Here is a 27,886-nt window from a genome sequence, read left to right as displayed (position 1 = left end):
ACCGACCCGACCCTAAGCGCTATAAAGCCCTCATAACTAAAGCCCTCACAGAGTTTAGGGGGGGGGCCCTCCCTTAATGCCTTCTAGGGCAGTGTCTGGGGTTGGTTCTAAAAATATAGACCACCTAATTCTAATTCTCATTAGCCTCGCTCTAACCAAGCCCTAACCGGCCCTGTTTCACACTTTCACTATAAATACACATACCATAATTGTCCTACTATTTGTTAAATATTTTCAATTAAAATAACATTATCCTTTGTAATTTATCACTTACACCCAAGGGTACTTCCAATAACTTGTCTTATATAACAAAAACTTGTCAACTTAGCAGTCATGAAGAACAATGAGCACTAGCCTAATAAAAAATAAGACTTTATTCCTTTGATCATCAAGTCAAAGTTCAGAACTTATTATTCTCAATTTCTTTTCCCACTTACTTCTTAGAAATTATATTTTTATTCACATCCAAGCCAAGTCTAGAACTAAAGGTTTCCTTCCACACCATTAAAAGTTTAAATACGTGAGGCGGACATTTTGTAACATAAAAACCAAAAAACAACCTTTGTCAGAAAAATGGCATTTGTAATCTCAAACCTTTCTCCATCACTTGTTCAAAAGCCAATATTTTCATTTCCACATACAAAGCTTGAATCACTTTTAAATTAAAAGAAAGATAATATTATATTTGTTTGAATCTATTATGGAAACAATTTATGATATTGGAAACAGGTTTAACAACTTCCCCGCCCTTAACCAAAGCTTATTATGTTTCTTTTTTATATCTATTACTTCTTCATTTAAAATGATAATATAATTATTTGTCGATGTATTTCAATGTTAAATGTAATTTTAGTGAGGTTTAAGTACAAGGATGAACAAATTTCGAACTCTGACGGATGTCTTGATTCATTAGATTGTGGATGTGCATTTTAAATTATTGGACTTATCCAGGATTATTACTAGATTGGTGGGACTTTGAGTTTGTAGAATCATTGTACATTTTTGTAATATAAATGAGTTTTAAAACTGATGTAGTAAAAAGAAAAAAATATATATATAGGGCGACCTTAAATCCCCTTAAAAAGCCTTTAAAGAGGGCTTAGGGTAGGGTCGTGGCTTTCAGATTTAGACTTGTGACCCGCCCGACCGACCCTATCTTAACTTTAGGGTCGGGCCGGGCAAACACCCAATATTTGAAGGGCTTTAAATGTTTAGGGCCGGGCTAGCCCGACCCGACCCATTGCCCACCCCTATCTCTTTGTATATAAATTCGTTGCTAAAATCTGAATCGTCCATTTTCTGTAATTAAATCTGATTCCTAAAAATTGGTGGATGGAGATAAATAAAGAAAGAAAAAAAAAAATGATCAAACAATGTGGAGACATATTTTTGTCCAAAATCATCAAAGTGGAGGGCAAAAATGTTATTGAACAAAAACTATCATTCTTGAGCTATAATCGAGTGAGCGGAGCGGACGATCTTGGCAGAAATAGAGGTATGCGGACAAAAAACAAGTTAGATGGTTTCTGTCTGTCTGTATGTCCTTACCTCTCTCTCTCCCTCTCAAGTAAACCATAACCCTAACTCTCTCTCTCTTTCTCCCCACCCACAAACCCATCTCTTCCTCTCTCTTCTCCACCCTCCGCTCACGCCCCACTGCTTAGCAGCTATCTAGTTATATACCGACCCAACTAAAACCAAAATTAAAACTTCTTCGCGGAAGCTACGTAAAATCAAATTTAAAACTCAATATTGTCCAATGGGCCGTTCTCTTTATTGTAATCAGCATTAACGTCATTCCAAACGTCACATTGCTTATTCCAAATCTATCGATATGGTGGACTATATATTCCACTCACCCACTGAAGATAATTTTCAGATCAATCCAAAACAAAATCATAATAAAGATGGCAAAGATAGAGAAGATGAAATTGGGTTCTCAAGGCCTTGAGGTTTCTAGACAAGGTCTAGGATGTATGGGGATGTCGGCATTTTACGGTCCTGCAAAGCCCGAATCCGACATGATAGATCTAATTCACCATGCCATCGATACAGGCATTACTTTCCTCGACACATCCGACGTGTACGGTCCATTCACAAATGAAATCCTTCTAGGCAAAGCTCTCAAAGACATTCGCAACAAAGTGGAGTTAGCTACAAAGTTTGGTGCCAGTTTCACCGATGGTAAACTAAGCATACGTGGAGATCCTGCTTATGTTAGAGCAGCCTGTGAAGCTAGTTTGAAGAGGCTACAAGTTGATTGCATCGATCTTTATTACCAACATCTCATCGATACAGGTGTTCCTGTTGAAGTAACGATAGGAGAACTGAAGAAATTAGTTGAAGAAGGAAGAATTAAATATATTGGTTTGTCTGAAGCTTCTGCTTCAACAATTAGAAGAGCACACGCGGTGCATCCAATTACTGCTGTACAGTTAGAATGGTCTTTGTGGACAAGAGACGTCGAGGAAGAAATTGTTCCTGTTTGTAGAGAACTTGGTAGTCCTTTAGGAAGGGGGTTTCTTTCCTCAGGTGCAAAGCTGGTTGAGAATTTGTCTGAGGGTGATTACCGAAAGCACCTACCGAGGTTTCAACCTGAGAATCTGGAGCATAACGAACTTATATTCGATCTCGTAAATGAGATAGCTCTTAAAAAGGGATGCACTCCATCGCAGCTTGCTTTGGCATGGGTTCATCACCAGGGGAATGATGTGTGTCCAATTCCAGGCACTACTAAAATTGAAAATCTCAATCAAAATATTGGTGCTCTATCTGTGAAGCTTTCACCTGAAGAGATGGCTGAGCTTGAAGGTTTAGCTTCGGAAGAAGCTGTTAAGGGTGAAAGATATGCATCGGGTTATGGGACTTGGAAGGAATCAGATACTCCGGAATTGTCTTCATGGAAGAGTGAATGAAGATAATTGATATTGAGAACTGGCTTTACAAGTTTTGGTTATGTGTGCCTACTTTTCTTTATGTTCAGTGTGAATGTTAGTGTGCGTTCTTTTTGTTTCAATAAAGCAGTATGTTTATGCGAACAAACTCTTGGAATTTTAATTTAATTTCGTAGCCAATTATCTGCCTAGGTGTTAAATTTTGTATACATGGTGTTTCTTTAATTTTGTTGAGATCCCACGTATAGATTGTGCATTTCACCTCTTTTGCACATTGATTAGACCGAAAATATATGAATTAAATCTACCAGAATTTACTCTGTACACTGTAGTGAACAAATAGGACAGACTGATGATGAAATATCATGTTTAGTAAGAAGATGAGCAGCTTCTAATATCATCGATAAACATTTGAAAATTCCTCTGACAAGGACTTCCCTGATTGTTTTCATTTTAACTGCTCCCTCTTGAATTCAATGGACTGTAGTCCATTTGTTTTCTCTGATATGCATTTGTGAATGTCTTCTTTACTGACCACCCCATCTTCACCCTCTGAATTAAGCTTTTACAGTTTACACCAACCTCAAATACGTCCACTACAAGCTTCACATTGGTTGGTTGATCCGTCAATAGTGGAAATGAAATCAACGGCATGCTGGTGGCAATTGCCTCTAACACTTGAATCCACTCGCACTGAATTAAGAAGCACGCTATGGCTAGGTGTTACAACATGTTTGCTTGAGAGCACCATCGCACTGCTATCCCCTCCCATCCATTTGGTTCTATACCCAAATTGTAATTTACCCGAGCCGTCTGTAACTTCATATTCTGTAACTTCATTGCAATGTGATGCAGGACAATAAAGTAGTATTAGGTTTCTATTTTTTTTTTGTTGTTCTAGAATTAGGATATAATTAGTCTTTATGATTTAGCTATTCCTAAATAGATTATGAGTCAAAGATTAGGCATTAGTATACTTTTAGTAGCATTCCTATTTCAATTACTCTGTAAAAGGAGATCATAGTCTGTAAACAGGGGAATCAATCGTTAATAATAAAAATTTGCAGAGTTTTTTCTCATACCTTAACTTTTAATTCGCTTCCGTTTTGTCACAATGTTCTCCATCTGCATAGCTAACATGGATAAGTTTCCAAATGAAACCTAGATAACTGAAGCATCTAGCTTCAGTTTGCCATTGGGATGCAAGTGTGCTCCAAACCCCGCTTGTCTGCGCCGCATTTCCTACATAGGTTCCCATCAAAGATAGAACTCACTATGGATCCTAATAAACTAATATCAACATCCATGGACAGGAGCAATCGATTGTGGGCAAATTTAGTTGTTGCAATGGGGGCTCCAAGGCCGTTAGCATGGATGTGGTTGACCATGGGACCGTGGGAGGCATTTGGAAGGGAGTTTATTATTATTATTTCAATCAAGTGGAAATTTTATTAATAACGAGTCATACAAATAATTAAGACAAGCGTACAACAAGCTATGCCGAAAGTCCTTTCTGAATGACATGCAAATCCTATCCACCTAAATACAAACTCGTTCGAACATTTGGAACGGAGTTGGTTATGTAATATACATCATTTTCTAACTAGTGAAATGAACTAGGATTCTGGGAAACACTTACTTCACCAGCTCTAGATATCAGGGTTTTCCATTTATAGTTGGACAACAACAAATCTTATAGGAGTGGTAGTAGATGTTGTAAAGTGCACAGGATTGAATTCAAAGCATCTATCATAGCACAATTGAAGTTGTGTTTCACCGCAAAACCAACTAACCATGGGATAGAGGGATTATGTGCAAATTGCATGTTTATATGTTTGCTGAGATGCACAGATGTGACATAAGCGCAAACACTAATAAACAGATTTGTAGTGGAGACCTAAGAGTGTTTTCTCCAAACACTCTGGTCTCTGTAGTCCTTGTGCCATGTTTGGAATGATAGTTGGTGTTGAAGCTCAAATGCAATTAACTGTTTTCGCCTAACGCAATTTTGTGATATTCTATTACGACATGGAGACGATTGTATGTGCACAAATACTAATCCAAGAAAGAGGACAATAGCATAATTATGAATGATCAAATAAAAACAACAACAACAACAACAACAACGAAAGAACAATCAAGCAGTTCTCATATTAAGTTTATGACTCAAACCATGAAGCTCATATGACTTGAGGGTTGGGCCGGCCCGACCCTCTCATGTAGTGAGGGGCGGGCCTATGAGGGACAATGCTAAAATTGTGAAGCCCTAACCCTCACCTCAGCCCTCTCTTTAGAAAATTGAGGGTCGGACCGGAAGCCCTTTGGTTTGAGGGCGGATTTTATTACTCTTTTAAACTCTTTATTTACAGTATAATCTTGCTAAATTGATACGCGATAAATTAATTATCGTGTTTAAATACTATGTTTTCTCAATATTGACTTTGGTTAATAATTTGGCTAAAATTTGTAAGATAATAAAATTAAAATGTTTCGTTTTTAGGTTTTATGTGCCGATTCGTTTTTAGGTTTTATGTGCCGATGTATTGCATGAATCAATAATAAATGTATATGATACCAAAAATATGATATGGTGTTGTAGGTTGTAGAATAACTTGTGTTTGATTAGTTGAAGTTGATTAAAAACTTCATTACCATATACCAATCAAGCATCATATCACATCACTCTAATTTATATTTTATTCTTGCTTATACATGGAGAAGTGACCGGGGTTCATATCCCGACAATAGAACAATTTGTTATTTTAAACTAGATTTTTTATGTAACTAGATTTTGTTATTTTGAACTTATGTAAAACATACTTTCATTTTGTTATTTATACAATTACATACATTTTAACAAAATATAAATAAAATTACATAAAAAAGTTGTGAGGGCCTTAATGCGGGCCTTGTGAAGGCCTTTGAAGGTTGGAAAACTTCAATTTTATTTTTATCGTGTGGAATAGGTTGAGGTGATCCATCACATCAAAGAAAACAAACCCTGATTCTTATTTGTTGGAGGATTAGGTTTGATATCTAGAACTTTTGTTTTAAGAGCTGTTGAACTACATTGCTAAGTCGGCTATTAAAACATGTACAGAATATTCGACTATTTTATTATATAATTTGGGCTATGGAACACAACTTATACGATTGTGCAGCATGTCTGTTAAACGAGAAGCATAGATGGGATTGTTGTCCATGTGTTCCAAATCTTATAATGGAAAAGGCATATAAGAAACACACATAGAAGTGTAGAACACACATGGTAAAATACAAAGTCAACCTTACTTTACCTGAAAAATCTTTCGGTGACTCATGACAGCCCGTCAGATAAACTAGATACCTCTCCCCCCTACATAAGTTTTCTCCTGAAAGAACCAGTTGATTCTGTCTGGACCAAAATTGATTAGGTAGTCCCATTCCTCAAACCGTAAAATGTTTCAAAATTGTGCTTTGGACTTGCGTTTCACTTAACTACAACGAACACAGTAGTTTTCGAAGTTTACACGATATTTCTTATCCAAATAATCATGGACATTGGTTTACATTGGTTTACACGTTTATTGACACACATTTATTAATCATTAGGTACAAAATATAGCACATTGGTTTTTGAAGGTGTGGTTTAGAAAGTTTAGGCTGGTTCTTTGCCTCTTTTGTTCTCTGTTGATAATTTTTGTTTGTGCAGTACTGCAGTCTAACATCTTTCGGTTGGACACAAGATTATTTTCTGTTTAATGGTCCCAGATGATCTCATCAGGACTAAAAGACCGTTTCTTAGACATCAAAATGTCCATTTTACATGAAATTGTTGTTGATAACTATGTCAATGACCATCAAGAAAGACAGAATGCTTACTTTCATATTAAACGTGTCCCATACGGCTGTGTCATGCAATCAATAAGAAATATTTGGCCTTCGATAAATATCTACTGAATTTGGATTCGGTATCGCAGTGGTCGAAAGTCTGAACCCTTGTGCTGCGTGGGTGCACATATTTCCTCCTGGAATCTCCAAAAGAGGAGCGATAAGTAATCATCTTGAAAGAAACCAAGCTTAGCTGCAGGTATTCAGCAAATCCCACTTCTTTAGCCATTACTAGAAATTAAACTAATATTGAAAAATTTTATTGAAAAATTTTATCTGTTCATCAAATTTTTGTAAAGAAACAAGAAGGCAGAATGGGAACAAAAATATGGTAAAGGAAATCAGTTAAAGTTAAAGAACTAAAGAACAAAAAACTTTCAACTTATTGATTTCTGTGAATTATTTAGTAGGTTTTAATTGATGATTCTGATTTTCGTTTAGCGGTGAGAATCAAATCCCTCAAGGAAACCGTACTTACATAGAAACAAAAGTATTTATATAATAAATAAATCATTGCAGAGTTTTAAATGAACTTGGCTATTCTGTTCTCTTGGCCACCAGCCTCCTCTTACCCTGGACAGTATCTTTATTAGTGTTGATGCGGCTCACTTTGTCTCCATTCACATACTGGCCATATGTTTTCACTCAAATTATCTTATATATAATGGGAAAACTTGCCGCTGTTTATTAGTCCCGTATTCTCGGTTTTAACCCAATCTTTTAAATGAAAAGGTACCCGAAAGTTTCACCCACAAAATTCCCAAGGGCCTTAAAACCTAAAGATATAATGGTCATTTAATCAGTTATAGGCCATTAATCTATTCCAAACAGTGCGTCTTTTCCATTTCTTTCTCAAATACAAATTCTCTACCAGTACGTATATCCTCCCATAACTTCTTTCTTCTCAAACACAATCTGCTGAAAAATTAACAGGGATCTCCCTTCCAAATAGAGACGAGTTCTATTTTTCTATCTCCTCTCTACCAAAACAAACAAACTCGCTGGTTTTCAATGGCTATATGGTTCAAATTTCTTCTTAAACGCAAAGGTACTATTTTGTTTATTTTTCCAATATTATCATTTAAGTCATCTTTCATTCTTGAACATTTATTTCAGGGATCATTCCAATATTATCAACCCTCCCCTCCCCCTCCCAAATTTCTACTTCAAACTTAAAGATATGGACTCTGCCCCTTTTCACTCATAGTAATCTTCATTATGGTTTCCATTTGATTTTAAAAATTATGGCTTCTGGATGTGATACGTTTTTCCCTCTTCGTTATATGCCTGAGCAACATTTGTAGTCATCTTAAGAATGTGTTTGATTACCAATAGTCTGATGAAATGCACGTCTCTTACGTTTATGGGCTTCTTCCCCAAATTAATTTTTCGGGGCTTTGAATGCTTCAGTAACATCACATCTTGAATATTGAAGGGTTTTTGCTTCCAAAATTATGCTTATTACTACTTTTTCACTTTTCAATGATTATTGGATTTTGGATATTCAGTGTATGTTTCTTTTCGGGGTTGTGGTTTATGAAGGAAGACAGTTGTGTGAAATTCACTGTTTTGGCCTATCAGATTTTCAATTGATAGTTCTTCTAAGAGTATCACTACAAAGCTCTATCACAATTACATATCATATCATGGGTGTTACTTTGACTTATTCAGTTTTGGGCAGATAGCATCTTCTTTTACTAATATTTTGTCCTATATGTTTTCTTCTTTGTGCATTTCTTGCTTCCATATGCGTAGCTTTCAACTCACCTACATGCTCATAAATCTCAAAACCTACATCCCATTTTAATAAACTTAAATGCCCTTATCTTATGTTATTTATGTAGTTCGTAATAAGAATTGATGAAGGGGTGATTAAGTTGGGTCCATTTTGTTTCCGTTCACTTTTTTATTTTTTTGCTATAATTAAGATTTTCTTTCTTATATATAATGGGAAAACTAGCCGTCGTTTATTAGTCCCCGTATTACCAATTTTAGACCAAACTTTTAGATCAAAAAGGTACCCGAAAGTTTCACCCATAAAATTTTCACAAAACTTCTGTGCAAGGGTAAATTTGTCATTCAACAAAAAACGGATAAAAAACACAGAAAATTCTGCTTTCAAAAGGCACCGTTTCGACTCCATTTTCCATCTATCTGACTTCTCCATTTCTGTTTCCTTCTATTCCAAACACCAATCTATTTCAAACTCGAATTTTTTCTCTTTCTCTTTGAATGATTTTTCTCTTTGTATGATTTTTATATTTCCCAAACTCCACTATTTTCTCTCCCTCCTTTTTGTTGGAATTGCACTGACGCAATGGATGATATTAGTTTGAACAACTTTTACTTTTTCCATGTCTTCTATTCCTTTCTATTGCTTACTACCCTTCATCTCTCAGTTTGTGCATTTCGTCTAATTTTATTTTATTTCATTTTTGCGTTTGTTTGTTCCTGTGTTTCGACGAACAACAGAGTTGGGCAATGGGGTGTACACAACGAATGATTGATACTCGAAGAAGACATCTGCGTAGATATCAAAGGCGGTTTCAAACACCAAATTCGTCTCCTCCTGCTGAAGGTATTCACACAACAATTTTTTTTTTTAGCAATTTCTCTTATTTTTTTTTGGGGGGGACCAAATTCGTCTCCTCCTACTGAAGGTATTCACACAACAGGTATTCACACAACAAATATTTTTTTAGCAATTTCTCTTTTTTTTTTGGGCTTTTAGTTCTTCCTTCATACTTTGTTTATTGGCATTGATTAGTGTTGATCACTGTTTTCCAGTTTCAACATCCTGTACACAAACACACCCTGCATGTGTGCGTCTTATCAACTTTCCTCGACACGCTAGATACACAAACACTCCTAACAATCGCATGCAAATAAGTAATTTAAGTTTGATTTTTTATGGTTTATGTTTCTCATTTAATTTATTATTTCTTCTTAACTTTTAGATTTAACCCATGACTACATAATATATTTTTCCATGATGTACTGCTTTTAGATGATGACACTAGCAATGCTTAATATTGAACTTCTTCGTAGTTCCTCTGATAGTTTGTATCATTATTAATTTTTCCCAGTTTTATTATTTATTTTCCTAATTTTTTTTACGTAGTGCGCTCAGTGGCAGATTGTATGTATTTATTCCTATAAGTTGTCAGGTATGGCTCATCTCTTCGATTTTCCTAATATTATCATTGGTTTTCCACTACTTCTTTGGACTAGGATCCTGTATAAGTGAATGTTTCTTTTGTCATTTAAAAAAATTGATTGATTGATTGATTTATTATTATTATTTACACAATTTTTGGTTATGCAAATAATTTACATTCGATCAATGTCAAAGTTATGGTTTTTTCATTACAACTGATTTTTTTTTAACGGGTATACTGCTATTTAACCAAAACTGTTGGTGGTTGTCTACTTCTATTTCCAACTTTATATGTGTATCTTTCAGTATTTGTAAAATGGTTTTAATTTCAATAATTTTAATCTCTTACTGTCTCCATTTTGCTATTTCATGATTATGTTTTGCAGTGGCAGATTGTATGTATTTATTCCTATAAGTTGTCAGGTATGGCTCATCTCTTCGATTTTCCTAATATTATCATTGGTTTTCCACTACTTCTTTGGACTAGGATCCTGTATAAGTGAATATTTCTTTTTCATTTAAAAAAATTGATTGATTGATTGATTTATTATTATTATTTACACAATTTTTGGTTATGCAAATAATTTACATTCGATCAATGTCAAAGTTATGGTTTTTTCATTACAACTGATTTTTTTTTTAACGGGTATACTGCTATTTAACCAAAACTGTTGGTGGTTGTTTACTTCTATTTCCAACTTTATATGTGTATCTTTCAGTATTTGTAAAATGGTTTTAATTTCAATAATTTTAATCTCTTACTGTCTCCATTTTGCTATTTCATGATTATGTTTTGTATTATTACATGTTGACTTTTTCGTTTTTAAAATATTAGTTTGATTAACAAAAAAGATAATTTCTTTCAAGCCACTCTTAATGAGATACATTTTTCATTTTTATTATGTTTATTTGGTTTCGCCCTGTTTTTACTTTTAAACACATCAGTTAATAAAACTATTGCACCTCACATTTAATTTTCTTAGGTTTAAAATTATTTTATCACTTCTATCCTAGGCTTCCCTCACAACTTCTATGTCCACTGCTGCTAAGATTTTTTAATTTCAAAAAAGTTGCCAGACGTTTACCCCTATGAATAATAGATTATGTTTGTTTTAAATTTTGAGAATAGTACCATGCATGAATTTTGTACAATAGTGTATTGTGCACTACGTGGAAGGAGTAATGAGTGGGATCATTCTTCTTGGTTTCATTATTTTTTGGGTACCCTTATTTTTTTTATTTCAAAGTTCCCAATTTTGTGGTTTTGTTGTTGTGTCATTAATTGCTGAAGGACTTGACTCTTAATGCACCTTATATCGTTTTCTTTTGTTGATGACATTCTATGCCAGTCACTGATATTATGGTTGAACAGACATCACTACAATCAATAACATAAACTAACTTGATGAGAAGATGCTTCTAAATTTTAACAAGAAGAAGTGGCGACAATGAGCATGTTATTGTGTGAACGATTCTGAATGAAGTAGACCAGGCCAATGAATGCACTAAGAAGAACCTAATCCAATGTGCACCAAGAAAGATTTTACACCTCAGACCAAATGCCACGGTGAAGAGCAGATGAGAATGAAGATGTTATATCTGCAACAGTCTAAATCCGTCAGTATTCTTGCACGAGAAACCACTAGGAGGGAACGTGTTGGATCTAAAGATTTGACATGTCACCAAACAGAAATATTTTTTGTTTTCATGGACATGGACAACCTATGTAAAGTTTTCACACTCGAGAAGTTGGTCTATTGTGTGTCTTTCCTTTTTTGTTCTTCTATCCTATTTTCAAGAAATGATAAATCATAATAAGTTTGACGCTTCCTATATAGCATTGTTGAAAGTTATATATGCACTTTTTGGATTTCAGGCTTTTGTTTCCAACAGAAATACAGTACTATCACATTAATTTCAATGTCCAATTTGCTCCATTTTTCACTAATTGATACCATCAGACAAATATGCTGCAAGATGTGAGTGTTATGTATTGACCTAATTGACGTATTGTTTATGTAATCACAAATTAAACTTAACTTCTATATGAAGTAAGAATACTTCCCAAACCCAGTTAGTGGGTTTTAGATAAAAAAGATGCTCAATTGGTAGATGAGGTTTTGGAATTAGCACTTTTTTTTGCGCACTTGAATTAATTAGGCGGTATATTTTGGATTAAAATATGTAACCACTCATATGCAGTGTGAACCTGCTTATTACACATCAAATTGCTTCGTTTGCATTAGTGCAAGCGTGTAAGAAGTTGGTGATTCTACTTTATAGACCAATTTTTCAGACCCTATATGACCTCTTACAAGAAAAGGGCGTTCTTATTGCAGTCGTTACTCTTTTAACTCTTTAGGGCATCTCCAATGGGGGTGTAAAATTACACCTCCACTTAGGCTCCACGTAGGTGCCATTAGGATTTTACACCTCTAATTGTATATTATTGTATAGTTTATAAATATCCACACTCTATACTCTCCAATGGAATAGTGTAAAAAAAAATAGATTTTAAACTCGGACGTCACTTGAAGTGACGTCCCTCTTTAATTTAAACTGGGACGTCACTCCCGAGTTAAAAAATTACTTTAGAATTAGAAAGGGACGTTACTCCAAGTGACGTCCGAAAATTATTTCACTCAGACGGTCAGTTCGAGTGTCGCCCGGGCTTTTTATTAACTAATAGCGAGGTATTTTCCACCCTCTCTATTAGCTAATACACTATTACCTACGGTATAGCACCTCCATTGGAGAGAGTTTTTTAATATTTGGGGTGTAAAATTTCCACTCTATATGGTTTACACTCCCCATTGGAGATGCCCTTAGTGATGACGATACTTGCTCCCAATCACGTGCGTAGCACGTGCCCTTTACTAGTCTATTATAATCATTATTGTGGTTCTCATCTGTGGTACTTGGATCAGATACAGGGCCAATTATTATCACAACCAATTACTTGGATCACATACTTGGATCATTATTATCACGACCAATTATTTCATCCATAAACATTTGGATATTATGATCTGATGAGCCATCTTCCGCTACTGCTTTCCTTGCCGCCTCCTTCAACTTCAGTCCTCTCTTTTTGAATTCTTCTCCCTTTGGCCCATCCATGATTTCACTTATGCATCTCTCAACTTCTTCCTTACTAACTAATCCATCTTGATCAGGTCCAAACCTCACACCGTTTCGAAACACGTCTGTTATAAGCTTTGCATTTGTTGGTTGGTCTGTCCACTGTGGAAAACTGATAACTGGCACTCCCGAAGCCACTGCCTCTAATGTCGAATTCCAACCACAATGAGTTATAAAACAAGAAATTGCCGGATGCATAAGTACCTCTGTCTGAGGACACCATTTCACCACTAGTCCTTGTCCCTCTATATTTTCGAGGAAGCCAGTTGGTAATTCACCTTTTCCATCCTTAGTTGTATAGTCTGAAGGCTTCACTACCCAAAGAAACGGACGGTTACTGTTCCTCAGACCCAATGCAAGTTCTTCCATCTGTTTTGCTGATAAAACAACTATACTACCAAATGACACATAGATAACTGATGAATTCGGCTTATCATCCAGCCAGGTAATACAAGTTTCATCAGGTTTCCACATGTCAACACCAATATCATTCGATTCCCCGTTGCCTAACAGTATCGATGGCACAAGAGGGCCTATAGGGATAATGGGACAAATCCCAGTCATTGATTCGATTGCATCTTTCTCTAACTCATAGAATGAGTTTCCTAATACCCACTTCAATTTCTCCATACTCTTGAACATTTCTGAGAATAACTTGGGAAAGCTATTGAAAGTATTTGAAGGGAGAACAAAGGATGGTAAATCTTCATAGTGAAGCAATGGAAGACCTGGTAACTCTACGTCCATTTTGTTGTCTGTTGACATAGGGAAGGTGTTGAGCTGGTTGTAGAAGCGGTAGTAGATGGCATAGAGCGAACATGGTTGAATCCATAACATGGCACAGGGAATACCATGTTGTGCAGCAACATCGGACACCCATGGGACAAAAGGATTATTAATGATGCAAGAAAACTTCTGCTGACCACCTTGGGAGAAATTATCCATTAAGGTGGATAAATTTTGAGGACCGAATTTGCTAAGGGAATCCATGTAGTGATCTAAGTTGGCCTTTCTGTCATAATCAATGCTCAACCCATCAGAAAAGAACTCGAGACGAATTTGCATATTTGAATCATTGGTGATGGTTGTAGTAGAGGAAAGATTGTTTGAATCAAGCATTTTTTGGCGTGCATCTTCAGTGGTGGCTAATGTTACTTGGAGTCCTTTAGGAAGCGAGACATTTACCTAACCTAAGCATGGGATTCAGATGGCCTTGAGAAGAAAAGGCAACCAAAAGCACATGAGTTTCTTGTTTCCTTTCATCTTTAAAAGCCATCGGTTTACAGAGAGAGAGGTGATCACTGGGATAATTTTTGTGACCTTTTATGACTTAGAACGCTGATAAGAGGTATATGCCAATTGCTATCCAAGTTGAACCACGATTTGGTGTTTGTGGTGTTTCATTAGGAAAATGACAGACTTATATACCAAAATCATAAAAATCATTTACTAAATTATCAATTCCCTAATTTAAATTGATCCGGTAATAATGTCAAAAACTTTTCCGAATTGACATGTATATTATTTCGCTACTAGAATTAGACTCTGCTACAGTAATACATTATGTTAAACATATCTTACCAAATATGACACTTTCTTGAACTCTTCAAGGATATCTGTGCGAAGAATGTCTCTTACACAATTTGCTTGGATTTACAACTGTAAACCTCACCATAGTTGTTAATTTTCTTGTTTGTCTTGGTTTCATATCGTTGATGGCGGTGGACGTCTGCAGCTCCATTTCTTCACGGTGTTGAACAAAAGCTACTTATGAAGATGGAAAAAAATTTGGCTTACATAAGAGTTTTTATAATAGCAAAAGTATGCAGGACTGCCATTAAAGGATGACGGCATAATACATACGAAATTGTCAGGTAAGTTGGATAGGTTATAAATTTTATACCAGGATATTGGATACGATGATATCAAACTGACAACTTAAGTCCATGTTGCTTGTTCCATATAAATGACCATTAAGATACTTCTGTGTTAAACGTGCAGCTTTGGAAGGTACAGCTGCATCTTTGATTTAGCTTTGCAAGTTCATTTCTTGAACTTTTTTTTCCTTGCATGATACAAAATATTATCCAGATCAGGAGCAGTTGTTGAGAGGCGGGAAGAAACGTTTCAATGCTTGTTGAATTTGTCCTTTATTCACTAGGATTTTTTTTTTTTTAAACGAAGAAGAAACTAGACAGAAATAGCAAGCCATTTCGCAATGGTGGAAAACTAATCATACCTTGAGTTCATACATACAGAAACAATATTTATCACCCTGAAGCAAATTTATGTTTTTCTGGATCACCACCCATTACACTATGCTCTTGGGCTTTGTTGAGAAAGAAGATTGAGTTCGTCCTCTTTACACAACATATATGTCGCCATCAAAAGCATTGTTGTCCTATTCAAACTGTGCAATTAGAAAATACATGATTGAATACGAGTTTCAAAGAACAGACCAGTTAGGTCTTGGACAATGGAACCAAGAGAGTCGCTACTTTTCGTTGTTGGTCGATTGGTCAATTGAATATACATTTTAATGTATGTTTTTATGCAATTTGATGCCATTCTTTACGTCATATTCTTAGGGGGGGCATACAAAATGCTTAGTTATATATAACCAAATCATGGAAGGTAAAGATCAAGGAGGAAGCAGGGGAAAATCCAGCTAAAAAGATGGGTAAGATGGTAGGGATAAGGAGAGTGAAACTGGGTTCACAGGGACTTGAAGTTTCTGCACAGGGACTCGGATGCATGGGCATGTCTGCGCCCCCAAAGCGACCGGAGTTACAATTGAAGTCGGCGAACTCAAGAAGTTAGTTGAAGAAGGAAAGATTAATTACATAGGTTTGTCTGAGGCCAATGCTTCAACAATTAGGAGAGCACATGTAGTTCACCCAATAACTGCAGTGCGGTTAGAGTGGTCTTTATGCACAAGAGATGCTGAAGAAGAAATAATACCAACTTGTCGAGAACTTGGTATCGGTATTGTCGCTTACAGTCCTTTGGGGAGGCGCTTTTTTTCCTCTGGACCAAAACTGATTGAAAACATGTCTGAGGGTTTCAGAAAGAACTACCAAGGTTTCGACCTGAGAATCTTGAGCATAACAAACTTAAATATGACAGCATACACAAAATAGCTCTTAAGAAAGGATGCACTCCATCTCAACTTGCTCGATCTGGCGTGGGTTCACCACCAAGGAAATGATGTGTGTCCCGTACCAGGCACTACTAAGATTGGAAACCTCAATCAGAATATTGCTGCTCTATCTGTGAAACTTGCACCGGAAGAAATGGCTGAGCTTGAAGTCTTAGTGCGTGTTTGGGTCTCATTTTTTCTAAAAATTATTTTGTCTTAAAAAGTATTTTTATGAAAAAATATTGATTCTAAAAACAGTTTTTGAATAAACATGTTTGGTTGTGATTTTTCTTAAAAGCTATTTTATCAAATCAGATTTCGCATGTCACGGCCATCCGGGCAATTCATTTGCCTTTAGCGCCCAAAGTGTTTCTCTCGAAGAAAAATTGTTTTTTAACTTGAAAAACAAGTTTTACCTAATTATCATAAAACTAGTTTTGGGACCAAAAAATGTTTTTTGGATGAAAAACTATTTTTAAAAATAGAGACCAAATACATTTATTTTTAAAAAAAATATTTTTTCACTAATAAACATTTTTTAGCAATTAATAAATAGGATCCAAACACCCCTTAGTTTCAGGAGACGTGGTTAAGAGCGACAGATATGGAGGGCTTTCAATGACTTGGAGGGACTCGGGGACTCCGGATTTATCATCATGGAAGCCTGAATAGGGATGTGTAGTTGAGGATTAGCTATCCAGTTTTTTTCTTGTGTGTGAAGAGTAAGCTTGAGCATTTTTTTTCGCTTGAACTTATTTTGAATTTTTGGACATGGTTGTGAGGTCGTCAGCTGTTTTTCCCAAAAAAAAGTCTGTAGAACTCAAACAAGCTGTGCATTGATGGATCGTCCGATTTAACGAACTTGGAGAACAGAACTCGAGTAATTACTAACTCTGAATTAGCTGAAATATAAGTGACATGTTTAATTATGAGCAAACAACACAAAATTTCCATTAGACACGGTAAATCAGTATCACATGATCGCGACATAGCAAAAGACAACTATTAAGGTATTGAATCTAATAATACACTCTATACACTGATGCATAAATCTAATGAAAGTCGTTCAGTTTCCGTCTTACTAATCGTCATCATCCACACTATTTTAACCATCGTGGTCCTACAATCAATTTTTCAATGGGAACCAAATGTCCAAATCCACTTATTTTTGGAGTCCGCAACAGGAAACACAAAGGTTACGGACTTTCTGGCGATTCTGATTCAAAGATGGGACCAATTAGCTAAACAAGAGATAAGCTAAAATATCGTCGTTTTGAAATCATTGATAATGATATTGTTTGACTTATAACTATTGGAAAAATCAGTTTTCATGTTTTAATTATTAATAAAGACTAAGGACAGATTTGATTTTTTTTTTTATTGATATCTTCGCATATTAAAAAGTGGTATATATTGACACTTGTGCATAACATTTTTTTTTGAGATGTTTGGTATGCATTTACGTATGTGCATATGCACTGAGTACATATCATAATATTATTGTCTTTTTCAGACAAAAATCAATTATTATTTTTGAAAGTATTTTTGAAATGCGGGTAGATTTTTTGATTTGTTTTATCATAATTGTGTTATTTCTAGTTTTGTCCCCTTAGCTGAAATCGGCCAAGAAACAAGCTGTGGTGGACATTGGACACCTCACACCCATGACCTATTAATCAGCATTAACGTCATTCCAAACGTCACATTGCTTAGTCGAGTATATATTCCACTCACCCACTGAAGATAGTTTCAGATCAATCCAAAACAAAATCATAATAAAGATGGCAAAGATAGAGAAGATGAAATTGGGTTCTCAAGGCCTTGAGGTTTCTAGACAAGGTCTAGGATGTATGGGGATGTCGGCATTTTACGGTCCTCCAAAGCCTGAATCCGACATGATAGATTTAATTCACCATGCCATCGATACAGGCATTACTTTCCTCGACACATCCGACGTGTACGGTCCACTCACAAATGAAATCCTTCTAGGCAAAGCTCTCAAAGACATTCGCAACAAAGTGGAGTTAGCTACAAAGTTTGGTGTCCATTTCGGCGATGGGAAAAGGAGCATACGTGGAGATCCTGCTTTTGTTAGAGCAGCCTGTGAAGCTAGTTTGAAGAGGCTACAAGTTGATTGCATCGATCTTTATTACCAACATCGCGTCGATACCGGAGTTCCTATTGAAGTAACGATCGGAGAAATGAAGAAATTAGTTGAAGAAGGGAGAATTAAATATATTGGTTTGTCTGAAGCATCTGCTTCAACAATTAGAAGAGCACATGCGGTGCATCCAATTACTGCTGTACAGTTAGAATGGTCTTTGTGGACAAGAGACGTCGAGGAAGAAATTGTTCCTGTTTGTAGAGAACTTGGTATTGGAATTGTTGCTTATAGTCCTTTAGGAAGGGGGTTTCTTTCCTCAGGTGCAAAGCTGGTTGAGAACTTGTCTGAGGGTGATATCCGAAAGCACCTGCTACCGAGGTTTCAACCTGAGAATCTGGAGCATAACGAACTTTTATTCGATCTCGTAAATGAGATAGCTCTTAAAAAGGGATGCACTCCATCGCAGCTGGCTTTAGCATGGATTCATCACCAGGGGAATGATGTGTGTCCAATTCCAGGGACTACTAAAATTGAAAATCTCAATCAAAATATTGGTGCTCTATCTGTGAAGCTTTCACCTGAAGAGATGGCTGAGCTTGAACGTTTAGCTTCGGAAGACGCTGTTAAGGGCGAAAGAACAGGAATGGTTTCAGAGACTTGGAAGGAATCAGATACTCCGGAATTGTCTTCATGGAAGAGTGAGTGAAGATAATTGATATTGAGAACTGGCTTTACAAGTTTTGGTGATGTGTGCCTACTTTTCTTTATGTTCAGTGTGAATGTTAGTGTGCGTTCTTTTTGTTTCAATAAGCAGAATGTTTATGCGAAATAACTCTTGGTATTTTAATTTAATTTCCTAGGTGTTAAATTTTGTATACATGGTGTTTCTTTAATTTTGTTGAGATCTCTTATAGATTGTGCATTTCACCTCTTTTGCACATTGATTAGACCGAAAATATATGAATTAAAACTACCAGATTTTACTCTGGACACTGTAGTCAACAAATAGGACAGACTGATGATGAAATATCATGTTTAGTAAGAAGATGAGCGGCAGCTTCTAATATCATCGATAAACATTTGAAAATTCCAGTGAGAAGGACAGCTACTGCTTCCCTGATTGTTTTCATTTAACTGCTCCCTCTCGAATTCAATGGACTGTTAGTTGTCAAGGAACAAAATTTCCAAAATTTTCGCGAATATTTCGTGAATATTTTTGTTTTTGGTGGGCACATAAACATTTCAAATCCTACCCTTTCTATTTTCTATTTGCAAGTTTTCAAAGTGATGACATCACTTTTCACGAATATTTCAACACTTTTTCGATTTTCATCCATTTTGTTCACTAATTTGCAGTTTTTACAAAACTTTTGAAATGGTAGCAAATGTAATAAATATTTAAAATAGAGGCTAATTTTGTTTATTTTGTATTTTTATTTACTAAGTTATTAATAATTAATAACCTAATTTTTTCCGAACTTTTAACTGAGCCGTCCAAAGATTTAAGAGACTCATCTAATTTCACCTAGGTAAGCTTTTTCTTCTCCCTCCATTTTGATTTGTGAGATGGGAGACATTTGATTAGTGATATATATATATATGTCTATTTGAGAGGATTATTAATTTTGAGATAGAGAGCTGCTTATTTTGATCATTTTTGGTATATAGACAATTAAATTTGAAAGTATAGTTGTTACCTATATTTATTATTTTTGTTAATGTATTCACAGTTTTTTTCTTACTTTTCATGAAATTTTCTCGAAATTTTTTATATTTTCGTTTTATGTGGTCACCGAAACAATGACCGAAAACGAAATTTAATTCGTTTTGACAATAGTCCATTCGTTTTCTCTTATATGCATTTGTGAATGTCTTCTTTGCTTACCACCCCATCTTCACCCTCTTAAGCTTTTACAGTTTTACACCAACCTCAAATACGTCCACTACAAGCTTCGCATTGGTTGGTTGATCCGAAAATGGTGGAAATGAAATCAACGGCATGATGGTTCCAATTGCCTCTTAACACTTGAATCCACTCAATCCACTCACATTGACTTAAGAAGCACGCTATGGCTGGGTACTACAACATGTTTGCTTGAGAGTACCATGGCACTGCTATTCCCTCCCCCTCCCATCTATTTGGTTCTATACCCAATTTGTAATTTACCCGAGCCGTCTGTAACTTCATTGCAATGTGATTGTTTCGACCAAATATGATCAAAACACTAAGCAGTGACGAAATATATGAATAACGTAAAAAAGTTGTGAGAAAAGTGATGATGATCGAGTGAATGATGAGATTATACCTTTCGGTTGCCTACGTATCCAAATTATCGATAGGATCAAGTCTCAAGAACGTAGTTCTTTATGAAAAATAGTTTTTTATTTATATGTGTAGAATAGAGACTTCTTGTAGCTCAAGTAACTGTAATTGATCATGACTGTAATTGATCAAAACTGTAATTGATCATGACTCTTAATTGATGATTATCTCTTTGATACGAAACGAATTTTAACATAAATTAATGTATGTAAATGGCAAGTTATGTGGCTAGAGTTCAAATTTCTGCATTACCACGAAGTTAACGAAATTGTACATTGATTTATGATATTACAAATGGGTTTTAATACGTTGATTATACTAATAAAGTGGAGACCCTACAAATTGACGCGTTTGCCCGCCAAATTGTAGGGGGTCGAACATCACTCCCTTTTGACATGTGAACGAAATTCATATGGCAAAGAAGATAAAAGAAAATCAATGAGAAAAAGTAATGAGAAAATAATAAGCATAATGAATAACCAGGGGGTGTGTTAATTTAATCGAATAATTATATGTGAAAATGTAATGTTGGTAAATATGATAAATATGTGTGAATGAATCAATGTAAACTAAATAATTTCAAACTACGTTATATGAGGATACAATGTAATTAATTGAAAGAAGTTGAAGTGAGATTTAAAATAGGTGGCACAAAAATCGAAAAAAAAATGGATGGCGAAAATTGTATCGAAGTAATTACTAAATAATAAAGTTGACGTGGACTGTGCTAGTAGATGATTCGTATAGGCCCTGTTTGGTAACATGGATAATGGACCCTCATCATGGTTTAAGGTGCATTATAACTTTGTTTTTCTGTTTGGTCCACCCAAAATATATTGGTCTGCTCCAGGCACTACTAAAATTGAATAACCAGGGGAATGATGTGTGTCCAATTCCAGGCACTACTAAAATTGAAAATCTCAATCAAAATATTGGTGCTCTATCTGTGAAGCTTTCACCTGAAGAGATGGCTGAGCTTGAAGGTTTAGCTTCGGAAGACGCTGTTAAGGGCGAAAGATATGGAACGGGTATAAGGACTTGGAAGGAATCAGATACTCCGGAATTGTCTTCATGGAAGAGTAAGTGAAGATAATTGATATTGAGAACTGGCTTTACAAGTTTTGGTGATGTGTGCCTACTTTTCTTTACGTTCAGTGTGAGCATTAGTGTGCATTTTTTTTGTTTCAATAAAGCAGTATGTTTATGCGAACAAACTCTTGGATTTTTAATTTAATTTCGTACCCAATTATCTGCAATGGACGATATCTAATTAACTCTTGGGTATCTAATATTTTTCATTTTTAATTAACTCTTGGGTATCTAATATTTTCCATTTTTAATTAACTCTTGGATATCTAATATGGGTTCGACTTTCCAGTAACCGGTTACTGGGATCAAATCCCAGCAACCGTTACAAATCACCATTGATTTAGATCCGAGATCCGTGTGTGTGCGCCGAGATCCGTGTGTGTGTGCCGAGATCCGTGATCGAGACAATCCAACGACAATTTGTAATGGTTGCTGGGATTTGATCCCAGTAACCGGTTACTGTGTAGCTGGACTCATCTAATATTATCGATAAACATTTGAAAATTCCTCTGAGAAGGACAGCTACTGCTTCCCTGATTGTTTTCATTTAACTGCTCCCTCTTGAATTCAATGGACTGTAGTCCATTTGTTTTCTCTGATATGCATTTATATGCATTTGTGAATGTCTTCTTTGCTCACCACCCCATTTTTGTTGGGGTTTAACACTGATATCAATCAATCTCTACTACACAGATAATTTGTATTTGAACACAATTCAACTCCAGACAAATTCTAAATATTTCTTACAACCAAACTAACATGCCCAACTCGCTAAACAACTATTAACAACAGATAATAATGTAAAGCAGTAAAAGTATACCACAACACAAAAATTTAACGTGGTTCGGCCAATAGTGCCTACTTCCACAAGAGCTAGTCCTTTATAAAGCGGGAAGGAAGATTACAATCACTCTTTGCAGTCTCTCACCTTACTAGATCACTCCTCTTTCTTTACAGGGTTGTATCTCTGTAAATGTTATCTCTCAATCTTGATTGCTTTCAAGATTGGGTTTCTCTATTTGTTCTTGTGTATTTTCGTGTCTCTTCTGAGTCATAGGTTTTGCCAAAAACCCCAACCCTTATTGCAAACTCGCGGTCCACAAAAATAGAATTCTTCGAAAATAAGCATGGGCGCGGGGTGCGCCTTGGGCAAGGCCAAGTCGAGCGGGTCGCTACCAAGAGCTCCTGAAGTCGACTAAGGCATGAACGCTGGTCATTTCTTTTTAAAAGCCTTATTCTCGAAATTTATGGTCGCTCAGGCTTATGCACGCAAGCATAACACCTTTTCTCCTCATGTGAGGGATAACGCCAACAATCTCCCCCTCCCGAACAGTGAGAGGGGATACCTCCATGCAATTTCCAAATCAACAGGAGGAGTCTGCTACCATTCTGGCGGTAGCAGACAACAAATATCAAACTTACCTTTCGGTAAGACTTTGGTCATCATATCCGACCCGTTCTTGTTGGTATGGATCTTTTCGATACACAAATGCTTGTCTTCGAGTACTTCTCTAATCCAATGATAACCCACATGTATGTACTTGGATCTAGAATGGAAACTCATATTCTTGCTCAAATGGATGGCGCTCTGACTGTCACATAGAACTACAAACTGTTTCTGCTTTAGCCCCAGTTCGTCGAAGAACCTCTTCATCCATAGCATCTCTTTGCAACACTCAGTGGCTGCAATATACTCGGCTTCTGTAGTAGAGAGAGCAACACACTTTTGCAACTTTGATTGCCAAGAAATTGCTCCCCCTGCAAAAGTAACCAGATAACCGGAGGTGGACTTCATCAAGTCAACATCACCTGCCATGCCTGCATCAGTGTAGCCTTGAAGTAAGGGATTACTTCCACCAAAGCACAAACACGATTTGGAAGTTCCCTTGAGATATCTCAATATCCACTTAACACCTTTCCAATGCTATTTTCCCGGATTTGACAGAAAACGACTTACAACGCCCACGGCGAAAGCAATATCCCGTCTTGTACACACCATTGCATACATTAAGCTGCCCACTGCGGATGCATAAGAAATCTTTTCCATCTGACTCTGCTCATGCGGAATTGACCACCAAGCGGACAACTGACTAGCTTCGCTTGATCCATGTTGAATCTCTTCAACACTTTCTCAATGTAACTTTCTTGAGAAAGCCACACCTTCTCACTCTTTTTGTCACGAGTGATCCGCATCCCAAGTATCTGCCTTGCTTGACCAAATCCTTCATCTCAAAGGACTTACTCAAGTCTTTCTTTAGCTTGGATATCTTGTTGATGTTTGGGCCAACTATCAACATATCATCCACATACAACAAAAGCACTATGAAATCTCCATCTGGAAATCTCTAAACAAATACACAATGATCAGAAGCAGACTTCTTGTATTCTTGCTTCGCCATAAAGGAATCAAACTTTATGTACCACTGTCTCGGTGCTTGCTTCAACCCATACAAACTCTTTATCAGCTTGCATACTAGGTGCTCCTTGTCTTTGCCATTAAACCCCTCTGGCTGGTCCATGTAGACATTTTCTTCAAGGTCTCCATGAAGAAAAGCTGTCTTGACATCTAGTTACTCAATCTCTAGGTTCATACTTGTGGCTATACCCAATACCACCCGGATAGAAGTCATCTTCACTACATGAGAGAAAATCTCATCAAAGTCAATCCCTTTCTTTTGACCAAATCCCTTCACAACAAGGCGAGCTTTGTGCCTTGGGTGTGGATTGTTCTCCTCATGCTTGACTTTGTAAATCCACTTATTCTTGAGAACTTTCCTTCCTGTGGGTTTCTCAACTAACTCATAAGTGTGATTCTTATGCAAAGAATACATCTCGTCATGCATGACCTTCAACCACTTCTCTTTGTCTGTACCTTCAAGTGCCTTTTGATAGTACATATGTTCTCCACCATCTGATAGTAGCACATACGTATGTGGTGGATACCTGGTTGAAGCTAGTCTCTCTCTGTCTGACCTCCTTGCCCCATCTGGTGGTGCCTCAGGAGGATGCACTTTTGCTTGCTCTGGTGGTGGTTCATGCATCTCATATGTATCTTCTATATCAATAGGTTCTATCCCATCATGAGCAATAGGATTCTCATTATGAGCTTCAGGCCCATGGTTCTCTGCATTCTCAATGCCTTCTGTATGTTCCACAGTAGGAACTTCTGGTTCTGCATCAACAAGATCATTAGTGAAAGCTTGTAGCTTCTCACCCTCCTCAAAATCAGCTATGGTTTGATATTCCAAGAACACCACATCTCGACTTCGGATTAACTTCTTGTTAATCGGATCATAGAGTTTGTAACCAAACTTCTCATCCCCATAACCCAGAAAAATGTACTGCTTGGTTTTGTCGTCAAGTTTGGATCTCTTATCCTTTGGAATATGCACAAATGTCCTGCACCCAAATACCCTCAAGTATCCAAAATCAACTTCTCTGCCTGACCATACTCTCTCTGGATAATCATTATTCAGAGGCTTTGACAGTGATAGGTTGATCACATATAAGTAGCTTAGAGTGAGACAACATGCATCTCATCATCTCTACAATAGTACGGTTCATTCTCTCTACTATTCCATTATGTTGCAGTGTCTTGGGAACGGTCTGCTCATGACGAATCCCATGACTTTGGCAATACTCTTCAAACGGCCCTATGTACTCACCCCCATTATCTGAGTGAATACACTTCAACAACTTCCCAATCTCTTTTTCTACCATACTATGGAATTTCTCAAACACGCCAAGTACTTCATCCTTGGTCTTCAGACTATAGGCCTGTTTCGGCAATAAACTGCTTCAACACAACGAGAGCAATGGTGACGAACACACTAAGAAACAGAGGATTTTGATGTTGGGGGAGATGAAACTGAACCAAATAATGGCTGCCTACGTACCCAAGATCTATTCTCTAGGGATCAAGTTTCCACGTAGTTCCTTATGAAAAATAATGTGGTATTTATATAGGTAGAGTAGAGAGTCATTGTAACTCAAGTAATCTTGTTGCTTGAGTAATTGTGATAGAATATAACTGTCAACTGATAATTATCTTTTTGATAAGAAATGAATCTGGACATAAATCAACGTACATTAGTGGTAAGCCATGTGGCTAAGGTTCAACCTTAGCCACATGGCTTAATGGGCATGTACATTGATCCATGACATTGCAAATTGGGCTTTAGCCCTGTTGATTAAATGAATAAAATAGAGACCCCTACTAATGGACGTTTGCCACGTAGGTGGGGGTCGAAACACCGCCCCCTCTTTGTCAGGCGAACAAAGTTCACATGGCAAAGAAAAGAAGATAAATCACGGAAAACGTGAAATAATAAAAGAGTAAGCGGAGTGTATAACAAAGTGTAGTGTGAACGTAAACGATCGGAAAAATGAGCGGAATGTATAACGAAGTGTCGTGCGAAAAGAAAAAAAATGAAAATTGATCAAAAAAATTAATGGAATTATCGAGAACGAAATAATGTCAAACTAACGTATACGGGACACAATGTAGTTAAATAAAAGATGGCCTAAAATGTACAGAAAAAAAATAAATAAATAAAATATGCACGGAAATAAAATTGCAAAAAAATTCGAGTGGCGAAAACTGTACCGAACGCGTCACGTAATAATACGAAATTTGAATTCGACGAGGCGTGCCAACGGAATAGCGATACTTGGATTATACCGTTGAAAATATACGTAGGGGCAATATAGTAATAATAGTAATAAAAGGAAGTTAAATACTACTTGGACTCAAAGTGTTCGGATGAGATAAGAATGTGGAGAAGATAAGAATTGAGATTAGGGATGAAGTTGGATTAGACAAGAGTTCGGATTAGATAAGAGTCCAAGCTGCAATGTAAAATGAGATAAAAAAAAGACGGAAACTAATGATGGAACACGTTCGCAATAGAACAGATGGACGGCGAATGAGTATTCCAGACCAAAATCTTTAGTTTTCTGGGAAGTCATGTATCTGTCACAAACTCACGCAATGGACCTATCCGCGAATTTAGAGAAGATATTTGGCCTGAAATATTTGTTCTGAACCCAGTAACTAAGGGTCATCGTCTCCTCAATCTATCTGTGGTGTTTCTATTTTTGGGAAATTGAGTCATGAATATATTCGCAAAACCCCCCTCCTCCTAAAGAAGCACTATGGGCGAGTAAGAGAGAAATGACGACTGCCACTAGAGGCAATGAGAAGGAAATTACTTCATTGGAATTGGAAGAAAATAGGCTAGTTGCGGAGATAAAGAGGACTGCCAAAACAGGAAAAGAGGCAAGGTATGTGGGCTCATTGCAGCATATAACAACAGAAGTTCAAAAATTAAAAGTGTGAAGAAGTATGTCAAGTCAAAGTGAAACACCTTGCTGGCGGTAAATGAAAAGAGCACTCGAATGTGAACATGGACTTGGACTTGGTGATACTGATGAGAGTGATGGCGCCTCTTATTTGAAATAGTAATACAAGTAACATGATATGGTGCAGCGCCAATAAAGGAGGGGCACCATACCTGCCCTTTGTTAACATGGCCGATTTGTGAGCTAGCTGACCCGGATTTTGACCTATCTGACCCGTTGTTTTTTCTTTTCTATTTTTTCGGGTAGAACTACCGTACTATCTGGAGGCGAAAAATACTTCGAGAAAAAACTTCGATGACGATCGCAGACTTGGTGAGGTGGAAAGAAGGTGACAATATAAATGACTACTACGAGGCCACGGCATAATCTAGCTTCGGGGATCGAAAGCGACTTCAAATTGGATCACTAGGATATTAAGCTTAAATTATTGAGTTTCGATAAAACTTAAATTTGGCCCACAAAGAAGACGAAGAAAAAACGGAGAAAAGTGTGGAGAATATGACAAAGCGGTGTCGGAAACAGATATGTAAGTATTTTTTTTTTTTATCAATTATCGTAAAATTTTGGTTAAGTCTGAAAGATTGACGAAAATATTTGTTTTTTTGTCGTAGGTTGAAATGGTGGAATTACGAGCAAAAGATATTGACGAAAAGTTTCGAACGGAAAGATCACAATGCTGAGAGAAGAAAAAAAAATAATAATAAAGAAGCTAAATAAAGTTTTCACTTAGAAAGTTAACGTAATGCGAATTTTTACCGTACGGAGAAACGACGGTTGTACGAGCCTCGGAAAGTTTCGCTCAGAAAGT

At 36.5% G+C, this 27,886-nt stretch overlaps 1 protein-coding gene and 3 pseudogenes across 4 annotated transcripts; 3 read left to right on the top strand and 1 right to left on the bottom strand.

The window, feature by feature from the left end:
* Positions 1 to 1,856: 1,856 nt before the first annotated feature.
* LOC147520592 (putative aldo-keto reductase 2 pseudogene) lies at positions 1,857 to 3,973 on the top strand (annotated as a pseudogene). Its single transcript, XR_015212703.1, has 2 exons — positions 1,857 to 2,977; positions 3,638 to 3,973. The product of XR_015212703.1 is annotated as a putative aldo-keto reductase 2 pseudogene (transcript).
* Positions 3,974 to 6,447: 2,474 nt separating this feature from the next.
* LOC147520590 (putative aldo-keto reductase 4 pseudogene) lies at positions 6,448 to 17,794 on the top strand (annotated as a pseudogene). The gene is made up of 3 exons (XR_015212704.1): positions 6,448 to 6,963; positions 14,798 to 14,936; positions 15,154 to 17,794. The product of XR_015212704.1 is annotated as a putative aldo-keto reductase 4 pseudogene (transcript).
* On the bottom strand, positions 12,763 to 14,752 carry LOC147520591 (UDP-glycosyltransferase 84B2 pseudogene; annotated as a pseudogene). Its single transcript, XR_015212700.1, has one exon. The product of XR_015212700.1 is annotated as a UDP-glycosyltransferase 84B2 pseudogene (transcript).
* Positions 17,795 to 17,940: 146 nt separating the features above from the next.
* LOC147520589 (putative aldo-keto reductase 2) lies at positions 17,941 to 21,842 on the top strand. The gene is made up of 2 exons (XM_086592135.1): positions 17,941 to 18,907; positions 21,612 to 21,842. The coding sequence occupies exons 1-2, from the start codon at positions 17,983 to 17,985 to the stop codon at positions 21,713 to 21,715; spliced, it is 1,029 nt and encodes a 342-aa protein (XP_086448261.1). The 5' UTR covers positions 17,941 to 17,982; the 3' UTR covers positions 21,716 to 21,842.
* The last annotated feature ends 6,044 nt before the right edge of the window (positions 21,843 to 27,886 follow it).

This window comes from Coptis chinensis, chromosome 2 (assembly GCF_015680905.1).
Source record: "Coptis chinensis isolate HL-2020 chromosome 2, ASM1568090v1, whole genome shotgun sequence".
Classification (NCBI taxonomy): Eukaryota; Viridiplantae; Streptophyta; class Magnoliopsida; order Ranunculales; family Ranunculaceae; genus Coptis; species Coptis chinensis.
The sequence above is the reverse complement of the archived record's forward strand: the minus strand, read 5'-3'. Positions and strand labels throughout refer to the sequence as shown.